General features: G+C 43.7%; 1 protein-coding gene across 5 annotated transcripts in view; it reads right to left on the reverse strand.

The window, feature by feature from the left end:
- Nrg1 (neuregulin 1) overlaps positions 1–12,513 on the reverse strand; it is a 1,043,775-nt gene that overhangs the window by 200,333 nt on the left and 830,929 nt on the right. Inside the window, exon 1 of one of the 5 annotated variants that reach the window (XM_060381587.1) lies at positions 2,102–2,629. The exons of 3 other annotated variants lie outside the window; for them this stretch is intronic. In XM_060381587.1, the coding sequence (XP_060237570.1) occupies positions 2,102–2,201 (100 nt within the window). In that variant the 5' untranslated portion in view covers positions 2,202–2,629. Of the gene's footprint in view, positions 1–2,101; positions 2,630–12,513 lie in introns of those variants that run through there. One more of the 5 variants, XM_060381584.1, reaches the window with a different exon arrangement.

Raw genomic sequence — 12,513 nt, forward strand, 5'->3', positions numbered from 1 at the left:
CCAAAAATAAAAAACATACTGTGACAGGAAACAAATATGCTAAAATCCAGCCTACAGACAGCTTCATCCCAATTTTTCTGGGAAAATGGGGGGGGGAACCCATATCACTTAATCAGTGTGTCTGGTTTAGAGGGAGTCACAGCTGTGGGACTACAGAAACAAATGGGAGCCGTCAAGGAAGCTCTGTAATTCTCTAAGAGCACGAGATCGTCCTGAGACAGGTGCCCACCCGCTGAGCCAGGGCTGCACACAGCAGGGAGACCCCTAACCTCTCCCCACCTGAACCACCGCCTTCCCTTAAACAAGCTGAAGTGTGTTATAGACTTGAACCCTTGCTGAGCGGTAAACCCGCTACTGAAAGGGACCCCAGTCAGACCACCATCTTAACTCGGGAGAGCATCTAAGACAGTGGTCCTCAATCTTCCTAACGCTGCGGCCCTGTAAGTCTGTCTCTCATGCTGGGGTGACCCCAACCGTAAAATCATTTGTTGCTACTTCATAACTGCTGATTCTGTTACAGTTATGAGGCGCCATGTAAACATCTCTGTTTCCACTAGTCTTAGACAACTCCTGCCAACTCCAAAGTGGCTTCCACCCACAGCTTGAGAACTACTGATCTAACCAGCCCGTACAAACTTCTGGAGAAAAAAAAAAAGTCACCAGTAGTGACAAAGGAAACAAAATAGCTCTTTATGTCTTAACCGTGATGACATTAATCCAGCTCCCCATTTCATAATTTGTTAAGTGCAATGTTATAGTTTATCTCCAAAATAGGCAGTATTAGGGAAACATCACTCTACCTTCAGGAAGGCTCACGAGGGGTAATTAAGGTGAAACTGATCAGCGGTGCCTTTTACGCAGGCCCAAGAACGGCCAGTGGCTAAACAATTACTCTCTGTTCAGTTTCTGTTTCGTTCTAAACCTTGCTTAGGGTCTCTGCCAACAAAGCAGGTTCTGAAATGCTGAGTGAACCCGAGAAGTGTACTAAGAAAATGCCGTTTGTTTTCTTCCTGCACGGAGCAGATCCTCTGCTTATCTTCCGTAGGCACAGCCTGCACAAGTGTGGTTAATTCCCCACAAGTACTCCGTAAGGTGTGCTGGGAATGCTCTAAGAGACGCCAGGCATCCAGACCAACGTTTGGCGAGTGCAGAGGGCGGGTAGAGACCCTCTCAAGCTCCACCCACTTCAGCACCCGTTTAGCGCCTCCTAAACAAGGCGCCCACCCGCGACCCTTCATGCCTCCTCAATGCATTAGCCTCTCCTACAGATATCTAGCGTGACACTGTCGCTTGCGTTGCACTCTGACGGTGATCGCTTTAAAAATAAGCCTTAACTCTTTTTTTTTCCATTCTCTCTCTCTCTATATATATATAACCGGTAACTAATGGGGATCAGAAATTCGGGTAAATTGTTGCTTTCTGACATCTCTTGGGAGACTAAACTAGCAATGTTTATCAGGTTAGCCCTGAAAAACTACAACCGCTAAAGCCAAATTTATTCAGAGCCGACCTGCCTCTTGGCACCCGGCCGGGTTCTGCGTGCTTCGCTGACCTTTAGGAATCCCTCTCAGCTGCTCTAGGTTTCCCTACCGCGGCGCGCAATCAGGGCGAAGCTCGGCTCGCACAGCGGCTGTGCAGCGCTTCCCTCCGCCCACCGCGCCGACGCCCGGGAGCCCACGCCGCCCTTTCCCCGACCACCATCTGCGCAGCCGGGGTCCACGCGGCGGCGGGGCGCAGGCTCCGGGACCCCGTGCCCGTTCCCGCTTCCCTCGCTAGAGGGCAGGCGGGGCCCGCGCAAAGCCCTCCCGCCGCAGGGCACCCGCAACCGGGAGGGATCACGCACTAGGAGCCGCGCTCTCGGGCTCAGCTCCGCTTCCGACCCGGGGCCCGAGAGCTCGGCCCGACAGCGCGGCGCCCGGCGGACCCGAAAGAGCCCGGGCGGGACGGCCAGGCTCGCGGAGCGCGCGGAGCGCGGGCGCCAGGTGGAGGTGGCCCCCGCAGGGCAGCGTGGGGACCGGACCGGGCTCCGAGAGCGCTGCGCGGGGACGCACAGGACCGGGCAAGGCCCCCGCCTGGGAACTGCGGAGCGGCTGGCACTCACCTGGGCTGGGGTCGCCCTCGCTGGTCGCGGGCTTCCCGCGGGATCCCCGCTCCTTCTTCTTGCCTTTCCCCTTGCCTCTGCCTTCTTTGCGCTCAGCCATCTCGCCGAAGATGAGCGCTCTGCGCGGACCCCGCTGGGCGACGGTGACGCGCGGACAAGTTTGGTCCAAGGGCTTGGAGAAAAGTTTGTCCCTGGAGGACAGAGCGAGTGGCGGGGCTGCGCGGGGGTGTCGCCTGTCGCTTGCGGGGAGCGACGTGGACTCGATCACCTGGAGCGTGTGCTCCGTCTCGGGTGGCTCGGGGCTGCTCTGGGGTCCCGGGTCCTGCCGCTGCCGGCTCCGGCGTGGCCTCGCTGCGGTGGCCTGTCTCGCTCCCTTACAGCCCGGAGAGGGAAAGGTGATCACGGTCGGGTTTGCTCTCGCATCTCCCGGCAGCCGCCGCCGCTGCGCTCCGCTCCGCTCCGCTCCTGCCGTACGCGCAGCCCGGAGTTCCCACAAGTTTTGGGGAAGTCCTAACCGGCTCTTTTTCAATTGCCCGCAGGTTGGACGCTGGCGCCTCCTTCGCACCCTCCCCTCCCCTCGCCCCCTCCCTCTTCCCCACCACACCCCCACCCCCGAGGCGCAGACACGCCACCGGGAGGAGCCTGAGCTGGGCGATCGCGGCTCAGCCCCTTCTGGCAGCCCGGCCTGGCTAGGGGCGGCCGAGCGCGGCTTCTGCCGGGAACTCCCGACAGGGGTCGCTGGAAGCTGCGCTGACAACGCCGCAGCCACCGCCGGACGAACCGAGCAGTGGAGAGAGGTCAAGAAGGGACCCTGGCAGTTCTTGACAGTCTGCGGGGCTGATCCAAACCTTGAAATGTGGAGCGAGATGGAGAAAAGTTTGCAACCGCGGTACCTGCCCCACAAGGAAGGCTCTGGAGATCTGGAGCCCAAGGGAGGGGGAGGAACAATTGCAATTTCCCAGAAGGGTTCAGAGTTTTCTCTCTCTCTCTCTCCCTCCCTCATTTTAGGGAAGCTTTCCCCTGGCATGAAGGGCGAAAGCGGAGGGGAGTTTGAGGCACCTAGGAAGTTCTATGAACTTCAAGTATGAACAGCTTGCACTTTATTTCGTACATCTGTCATCTGAGCATGTGTCTTCCTCCGTGGGCTTAATAGCGTGCTTGTTGCATTTCCCATCTCCAAATTTGCTTTTAAAATATTCCAGCCTATTCTAAGCACAGTATCTCTTGCTACAACCTGTTTTCCAAAGGGACTGATGAGCCATGGCTCACCACTGACAGTAACATCTCAGGGGGGATCATCCTCGAGGTGGGGAGTTGGGACGGTAGAACTATGGTGAAGTTCAGAGCCATAGTTTATTAATGCCAGTTCTCTCACTCTCTCTCTCTCTCTCTCTCTCTCTCTCTCTCACACACACACACACACACAAAAGGCGCCCCCCCCATTAGACTTTCTGGGAACTGCGAGTGAATTCTTATGTAACTTCCCTCTGATGGAGAACTCAAAAGAGCGGTGAAATTTCAAATAAATAAACAAACAAACAAATAAGTAAGAATAAACCTGACATTCTGCTTCAAAGGACAAAAGTCAAAAGCCAGAGTAATCCGAACCAGGGAGCCATTCACAACAGCTTCCACGTAGAGACGCTGTCGTCATCGCACCACAGATGTGGCCGGCCATCTTAAGCTGCTCATTTACCGTGGCACAGAGAAGCGGTTCACACCAGCGATCAGATCAATATTCTACAGCTACCCCACTGTCAGAGGGGCTTGACCCTTCCTTTTCACTTCCCGGAGTTAATGCTAACTGACCCACCACTGTCAACAGCTTCCTCTGTGCACTCCTGCGGCTACCACCTCAATAAAGGTGAAATCTGGAGTATACCTTTCATACATAGGTGGGGAGGGAGACGGGCAAAAACACACTCGCTTTAAATTGTCTTCAGACGCATTTTATTCTACTATAGTTCGTGCTGGAGTAAGAATCACACTCTACCATCGGTGGGTGTAATTGTTAGATACCTCAACAGTATGGGCATCATTCTTTACACTTAAATGTTTGGTGTCCAGACATCTTGCTGCCTTCCAACAAACAGCAGAATCCGAGGAAAGATTGTGACTCTGTGAATGGCAGGGCAGCGGCTGTCCACGGAGTGAAAAGAAGGTGGACCCCGGGGCTGACTGAAATAACTCCACTTTCCCAGGAGGGGCCACTGCTCTGCCGGCCAGGGGCAGCCAGCCACTGAAGGCAGAAACCCTGTCATTTCATGAGGGTACTTAGGAGGCAGCGTGAGAGTTGAGATTTCCTAACCACATCTTGTCAAACACCAGCCTTTTAGAGTCAAAGGACTGAAAGCAAACTTACATTTTGGAATTTAAAAAAAATAAATGTAAGATCTTCCCAAATAATAAAAACCCAAGCCTATGGGAGCACTACCTTCTGTCTCTTTTTGGGGGACAGATACTTTACTTCCCAGAATACCTTATAAACAGGAATGTCTCCATGAGGATAAAGGAGAATATACTTTGTAACCTTTTTTTTTTTTCCTGTTTGAATGGAGCCATTGAGATAGTTCCCAAATCTTCAAAACTGAAAGGACCAAGGAAGATAAGTGAAGCTCCAGTACCTTCCAAATGAAACAGTAGCATGGTTCCCATGGAAACTGTAGGAGTGAGGAATGGATTAATATGATGAGGAAGTATGACTTAGCATTACCTGATTTTTTTTTTTAACTTGGAAAAGGAGGAGAAAGTGGGTGAGATGAGTTGCAGGAGTAGGTGTTGAAGGAAATTTCAAGACATGGTGGAGTGTCACTTGAATGGTAAGGCTGCTCCTTTGAAATAGGCCCAATTGCCAACTCCAGCTAAAATCAGCAAGAAATTTAAAGCAGAGTCACTTTTTTTTCTACTGTATTGTTCAGGAGCCTGTATGTTGTTTTGTGTTAATTTCGTGAGTTTATTTTACTACATTATTTACAACCAACTGAAAGATTAACCAAAAAAAAAAATCGATTTCTTTGATAGCTAAAATATTTATGAGATTTGTCAAGACCTCGAAATCGTCCTTAAATTATTCATGTCTGTGGTCAGTAAGCGGCAAATGAAATGTTTTGGTGTTTTCAAAAATACTTCGGAACTTACTTATAGACCAAAAAAAGAAAAGCGTTCCTTTTAAAAACTGTAAAACCAGGGATGAGGATGATTCATCTTGTAATCTCTGAACTTTGGAGGATAAGGTGTGGAGACCCACTAGGGCTCCTAAGACCGTACTGCGATTCAGATGAGAGTCTGTCTCCATTAAACAAAAATAATTAAATATATTAAATGTTAACCTCAATCCAGAAATTTCAAAAGGAGATAACTTTGTGACTTAACAGATTTGTTCTGTATTGTTCAGCTCCTAGAGCAGGTATCATTCATGGCTGGTCTGATCTCAGCTTACACATCAAAATGTCAACATATGTCACCTGGCAGAGGAGTAGAAAATTGCATAATCACCTTGAGAAATAGAGAAAGGTGAACTGTAGACCACACATAAGACAGCAGTTTTGAGAAATTCCATCATGTACCTTCGCAGCTTTCTTCATGAAGACTTCCTTTTAAGAACTTGTAAAATCTACAAAGCTTATTGAATACATTCCTTTGGGTTCTAATCCAAGAAAAGAAAAAAAAAACATTAAAGGAAAAAAAATGAAAAAGAACTAACATTATTTCATTTTTGCAAAACGCATATTCCGGACAAGAATGAGAAACTTAAAACTCTGTGGGTATTTTGCTTTTTAAAATAAAGCAACAAGGTAATTTAAACAAAGATTACTTTTGAAAATCTTTGTGACAGCGTTGATGTCAATAACACAGGAGTTAATCTTTACTCCCCACAGAATCAAGTCCAAATCTGTGTGATTCATTCATTTACCAAGCATTTTCTGAAGAAATAGGAGACGATGGAAGAACACAAATATTGCCCTGGTTCACATAAAACCAAAATCTTGGGAGAAACACATAAAAACAAAAACAAAAACCAAACCCAAATTATCCAATTCAGTGAGGCTAGATAAATTTTCTAAAGCCTGAAGCTCATAAAATTTGGGAAAATTTTTGAAGGAAAACAATGCAAATATAGAAATATAAATTTGAGGTGGGAATGGAATGCAGGGTGCATGTTTCGGTATATGAGAAGCCCTGGGTTAACTTCAGGAACAAAATAAAAATATAGGTGCAAGAACAAGAAAGAGGGCTATGACAGTAAACAAGCCTTGAAACTTCATTAACTTCATGATAAATTCACCTCTCCTAATTTCCAGTATATACTCTTATCTCTTCTGTAATTATAATAATGGTATAGGATAATTATATACTTAGAAAATAAATAATACTCTCACTATCACTGGACACACTCTACCTAAAAATAACTCATGATTAAAAGTGCATGAAAAACAGGATGGAGTGAAAATGGTCCCTTGCCAGAGGAATATGGGAAGAAAAGAACCTGAGTGATTCAAGTTTCATAAACAAAATACTTTGAGAAAGCATGGTGCTCTGGCAAAAATTGAGATGATCTCCTTCATTACGTTTAGCAAACACTTGAAAGCATTGCTAATCGGTCACATTCCATCTGCTGTGAAGAAAGTCAGTTTTATAACAAAATTGTAAATTTACAATCTAAAGCATTCTAAAAAGGTGTTTATGTGTTTCTGCTTGTGCACCTTGAATAATTATGACTTGCTGATAATTACTTATATTTGCCATTATTATTAATAATGACTTTTCATGATTATATGCCCATGATCTATAGCTTAAATTAAGTAGATGATGCAGCTAATATAAAGAGTTTGTTTATTTTTGCCTCCAAACCCTGCTCTGTTTCTTTTGCCTTCCGTGGAATTGATCTTAGGTCCTCACACATGCTAGGCAAGCGCTATCACTGAGCTAAATTACACACACACACACACACACACACACACACACACACACACACACATATTACAATATATATTATATATATAAATTTAGCTAGTATCATATCTCTTTGGTGGTAAGACAGATGTGTAAGACAATGTTTTTTTTATAATTTTTTATATTAATCACAGGTTATTTACTTTGTATCCCAGCTGTACCCCCTCCCTCATTCCCTCCCAATCCACCCTCCCTCCCTCCCTCATCTCCTTCCTGCCCCTTTCCAAGTCCACTGATAGCGGAGGACCTCCTCCCCTTCCATCTGACCCTAGCTTATCAGGTATCTTCAGGACTGGCTGCGATGTCCTCCTCTGTGGCCTAGCAGGGCTGCTCCTTTTAAAAATACTTTAATTCCTTTTGACAAACGCATGCCACCTGTCTGAGTTTGCTTTCTATTGCTCTCCTAAAACACTGACAATGTCACGGTGGGGAGAAGAGTATTTGGCTGACACATCCACTACAGTCTATCATTGAGGGAACTTAGGGCAGGAACCTGGAGGCAGAAACATTTTGCAACTCCCTCATAACAATTCTCCCAAACTGTAACTGTTTTTGTGAAGTATGTAAGAATCTCCTTCTACTGGGTATGCATCTCCCTGAGGACAGACCATCTCATGTTCGATCTTTTCTAGCACTGCATGCATCTAATAGAGCCTATTAATTAGTGAACAAATTAAGACCAATGCAATTTCTTTCCCGCATACCTTATGACTATAATATACATTTGTGTATATACTTCTTGATCTTGCTTTAAGTGATAATTATGATTGTGATACCAATCTTGGAGTAACTCCTGTTAAAATGCGCTGTTGGTTGGTAAGTTTTCATGTATTATAATGCTGATATTGTATCTCCAGGTTCTTGCATGTGCTAGAGAAGCTCTCTCCATAGCCAACAAAACAGGCCTCTTAAAAGCAAATTGAACAATAAAAATTGTTCAATTATTCTGGGACTGGAGAGTTAGCTTAGCAGCTAAGAGCACTTGTTTTTTTCAGGGGACCTGACTTCAATTCCCAGCACACCTGTGGTAGTTCGCAACCACCTGTCAGTCCAGCCCCAGAGACTCTTGAGGTTGCCTCTGACCTCTGTGGGCACCAGGCACACTCCTACACAGAAAATAATAAAACAAAGCAAAATAAGGAGAATTTAAAAAATAAAAAAGGTAAAAACCATTTGCTTATCTCATCAAACTGTCTCTAAGAGGTGAGAATGTGGCTTCTAGAGAATGGCAAAATGTCAAGATATTTTCTGTAAATTGCCTTTGTGAGTTTCACCTGTGCGTTACACTTACTGGCTCTGTTTATGCCCTTCGTCTAGATCTACAAACGTAGCATTGTTAGCACGGTTAATGACCTCTTCTTGCTCTGAGCCGGGGATATACAATTTCTCTCTCCATCAGATTATTTTTCACTCCTCAGTACAGTGGTCTGCCTTCATCCAACCAAGCTGCACTCACTCAGCACCTTGAAACTGGCTTGGAGCTCGGCTGTAAGTTCTCTTACATGCTGCTGTTGCCCCCTATCCATATTCACATAGCAGATCAAACTGGGTTTCTCTGTACATTCTTGTAGTTCAGACTCTGTGTGCATTTAATCTCTATCCAAGACAGAATTCAGATGTCTTGGTGGCTTTTACAAATCAGCCCAGCAGATCCTCTCCAAGACTCACATTTTTTTTCCTTCAAAATACATTTTCTCATGACTGGGAAAAGAGTCATCCCTATTAAACTTATAATGATGCTAAAATATAAATTAGATGCTGTGAGTGATGAATTAGAATGTCAAATCTTTTAAACAGCAAGAGTAATTTAGCAGGCCAGTTCCTTTCCCTATGTTCCATGAAAGACACCTGGTAGGAAGCATTCTAAAACAGAATATAGGAAATTACTTCATAGCGTCATTAGGATGCTGGGTCGCATGGGATGAAGTGCTGACCCACGCTATGCTGTTTCTGGCCTAGGCAAGGAATAATGCCACAAGTATTTTTTACCTGCCTTTACACATAATTTGAAGTTTCTTACTAAATCTTTGTGAAAGTGACCCTTCTGCTTTTCAGTTTCTCCTGGGCCCAATGCTTCAAATATCTGACTTGATGAGGGATTTTTTAGCTCCAAGCTGAGCCAAGAGTAAAGTTCTCAGTGGAATGTTCCAGTCATCTCCAGCCTAAATCTAGGCCTGGAAGTCAGCTTCCACTACAAGAGACCAACTTTCAACACTCTGAATGTAGGGAATTCTGTATGGGTATATTAAAAATATGTATGTCTTTCAAACCTCATTCATTTGGGAAAAGGATTTTTACAAGTATTAACAACTAAGAAGCCAAGCTATCTTCTAAAGAGGATTTAGTAAAATAACCAACTTGACAGAAACCAAATGAATGTCCAAAGAAATTAGAAAATAGAGGGAAGAAAGAAAAAAGAAGGAAGGAAGATGGAAAGAAAGAAACAAAGAAAGAAAGAAAGAAAGAAAGAAAGAAAGAAAGAAAGAAAGAAAAGGAACAAAAAGGAAAGGAAAGAAAGAAAAACTGGTAAACAACCATGCAGAAGATAATATCCATACGGAAAGAATTGAAGAATTTTCTTTTCTGCTTGATCACAAAGACTGGGTTTGCTCCAACTCTTCCCCAAAGGTACAAGATGAAATCACCTGAGCAAACATTGGCGAATGTTTTGTGCATGCATGTGTGTGTGCATGTGTGTGTGTGTGTGTGTGTTGCTAGGGATTTGTCCATGATAGGGAAAGCATTTTACCATTTAACTATATGTCCAGCCATGAACACACCTAAGCTGTAAGCCACAGTAAGTTTTAGTCTCATCTATGATGTTATCCAGTATATAGAAATCCTAGAGTTTAGATAGTCAAATGACTGAAGAAGAACACATTCAGAATTAGTATTTCTTAGTGGTATTTCTTTGGCTCCAAACTGCACTACAAATATTGGGATCCCCAATAAAACATTATCCCCATACCCCCAACTGATTTTAGTCCTATAGACTCATATCTTTGAGACTGATCCAAACTTGCCTTGGTGTTGCGGTGGGGAAGAGAAAGTTGTTTGTTTTAGGCAGGTTTCCTCTTACATTAGGATGGTTTGAACCAATTTTCTACTATTGTTTTCTGAGGAATAGGCCAGGGGGAGCAGGAAAAGGAGGAAGGGCGGGACTGGGAGGGGGATGAAGGAGGGGGTTACACCCAGGATGTAAAGTGAACAAAGAATTAATTAATTTAGAAAAGATAAATCTTTTTTTTTTATTTTCATGACAATAAACACACCCCTGTGGCTGGAGAAATGACTTGCTGTCAAGAGCACTTGCTGCTCTTCTAGAGAAATCAAGTTTGGCTCCAAGAACTCACACCCAGAAGTTCATGATTGACTATAATAAATCCTCTGTAGATGGACACACAGAAATATACAAACACAGTCATACACACTCTCATACTCAAATATGTTTTTTTTTAAATCATATTCTGAGTCGGCAATTTTCTAGGACTTACATTATACAGAATGTACCAGCATGTCTGTATTATGGGTGTTAAAGATTTAGTTATAGGCAGCTCTCCCATTTGTGCAATACAATTGAGGACCTATTTTAACTCACTTTAAAAAAAAATGTCCTTTTTTTCCCTAAGACTTTTTTAGCATCTAAGACTTTTTCATTAAGGCATGGCCAAGTCATTTCTTTCAATTTTTGCCTGCACCTGTCCTGCCCACAGCAATACCAGGAAACCCTAGGTGCCCATCTTCTCCATGCACTTTATTGTTTTTGTTCTAAGCATCATTCCATAACAGGAAAATGTTCTTGACCCTTTCCTTTCACATCAAATTTTCTTACTTTTTTTTTATCTTTTATCCCCTCAAGGAATCCATCACCAGCAGTAGCAGTCACAGACCATGTCTGACTTTCTCCTGCCTGAAGAATGTTGATGCTTCTTCAATCCACTTACTCGTCTTCAATTTTCATCCATGTGACCGGAGAGTAGATCATGAAATTGTTCCTTGTCTCTTTCTCTAAGATTTTTTTATTTTGCCACTTATGTGGATGCTGGCCCTTGGCCTAATATTTAAAATGCTTTTCTTCTTAACTACATGCTAATCCTATAAAATGCCACTCACTGTCACGAGCTCAAATGTTAATCCACAAATGGGTATCTACTGATCTGAATTTTGTCTGGATTCCAAGACTCTATTTCTAACTGTTTAAAAATAGACATATCTGGTGTACAAGGCCAGACTGAACTGGTCATAAACAGCTTCCATTTCTCTCCTTACATCTCACTTCCCTTGCCTACACACAGACATTTCTTGCCCCAGTCCTTGGGCATTCACCTGAGTGTTCTCTCTCTCTCTCTCTCTCTCTCTCTCTCTCTCTCTCTCTCTCTCTCTCTCTCTCTCCTGTGTGTGTGTGTTCTCTCTCTCATCTTTTTCCTCCCCTCCTCTGTCTCTACCCTTCTCCACATCCCTTGACTTTCCTGACCTGAGCTTGTAACTTTTTATTTTCCACCTATGGCTTCAATTCTCACACCTAGCTATTCTCCCTCGTGCCACCATAGTTAATCTTCTAAAGTACAGTTATTATCTTGTCAGTCCTTCGTGTAAAGACACTATTGGGTCCCTGGTGCTCTAACTTTGAAAGTTCTCCACAGAATCCGGATATGTCCTTCCCAACCTCCCTGAGTAAATGCTCAGCCTCTTTCTTCCTATCTCTTCTTCTGCACATTTGATGTTCTCTAGCCACACCAGACTATAATGCCAGTCACATAGTGGTTTTTTTTCCTACCTTCAATTTCTTTCTCTTGCTAATCTCAAATCGTGTGTGTGTGTGTGTGTGTGTGTGTGTGTGATATTTAAACCAGCTTCAGCCTTTTGCATATGCTTTCTATATCTGATTTCCTCATAGGAACAAATACTTGTTTAAATGATTATTAACAAACCACCATAAGTAGATGCTGTAAATTTCAAGAGATCTATTATTTATAATTTTTCTGTAGGCAAAATTAAATATATATATATTATTCATTATTTAATTTCAAGGTTATCTTTCTGTTATAAAGTAATGATACCCCAAGGAATCATCTGTTACCTCTTCCGTGTGTGTGTGTGTGGAGAGAGAGAGAGAAAAAAAGCTGAATCTACATGTGTGTAAAGAATTCATAGTTCGTATTTAATTCCACTTTACAGAGAATAGGCAGCATTTGCTAAATCTAGCTTTTTACTTTAATTCAGACTAGACATTCAGTGGTAGCTGCAGCATTGTTCAACCAAAAAAATCACAGTTCGCAGTGTTTGCAAAACGAGACTAGTCATTTCTATTATCACATTTTCACATACTTAAATCAACTTCAGCCTTTTGCTAATGCACTCTACATTTGATATTCTCATATCAATAAACATGTGTACATATAACAATATGCTTATTATTCGTGAGCCACGATGGTTAGGTGTTATAAAGTTCATGAGAA

This window comes from Meriones unguiculatus, chromosome 4 (assembly GCF_030254825.1).
Source record: "Meriones unguiculatus strain TT.TT164.6M chromosome 4, Bangor_MerUng_6.1, whole genome shotgun sequence".
NCBI lineage: Eukaryota > Metazoa > Chordata > Mammalia > Rodentia > Muridae > Meriones > Meriones unguiculatus.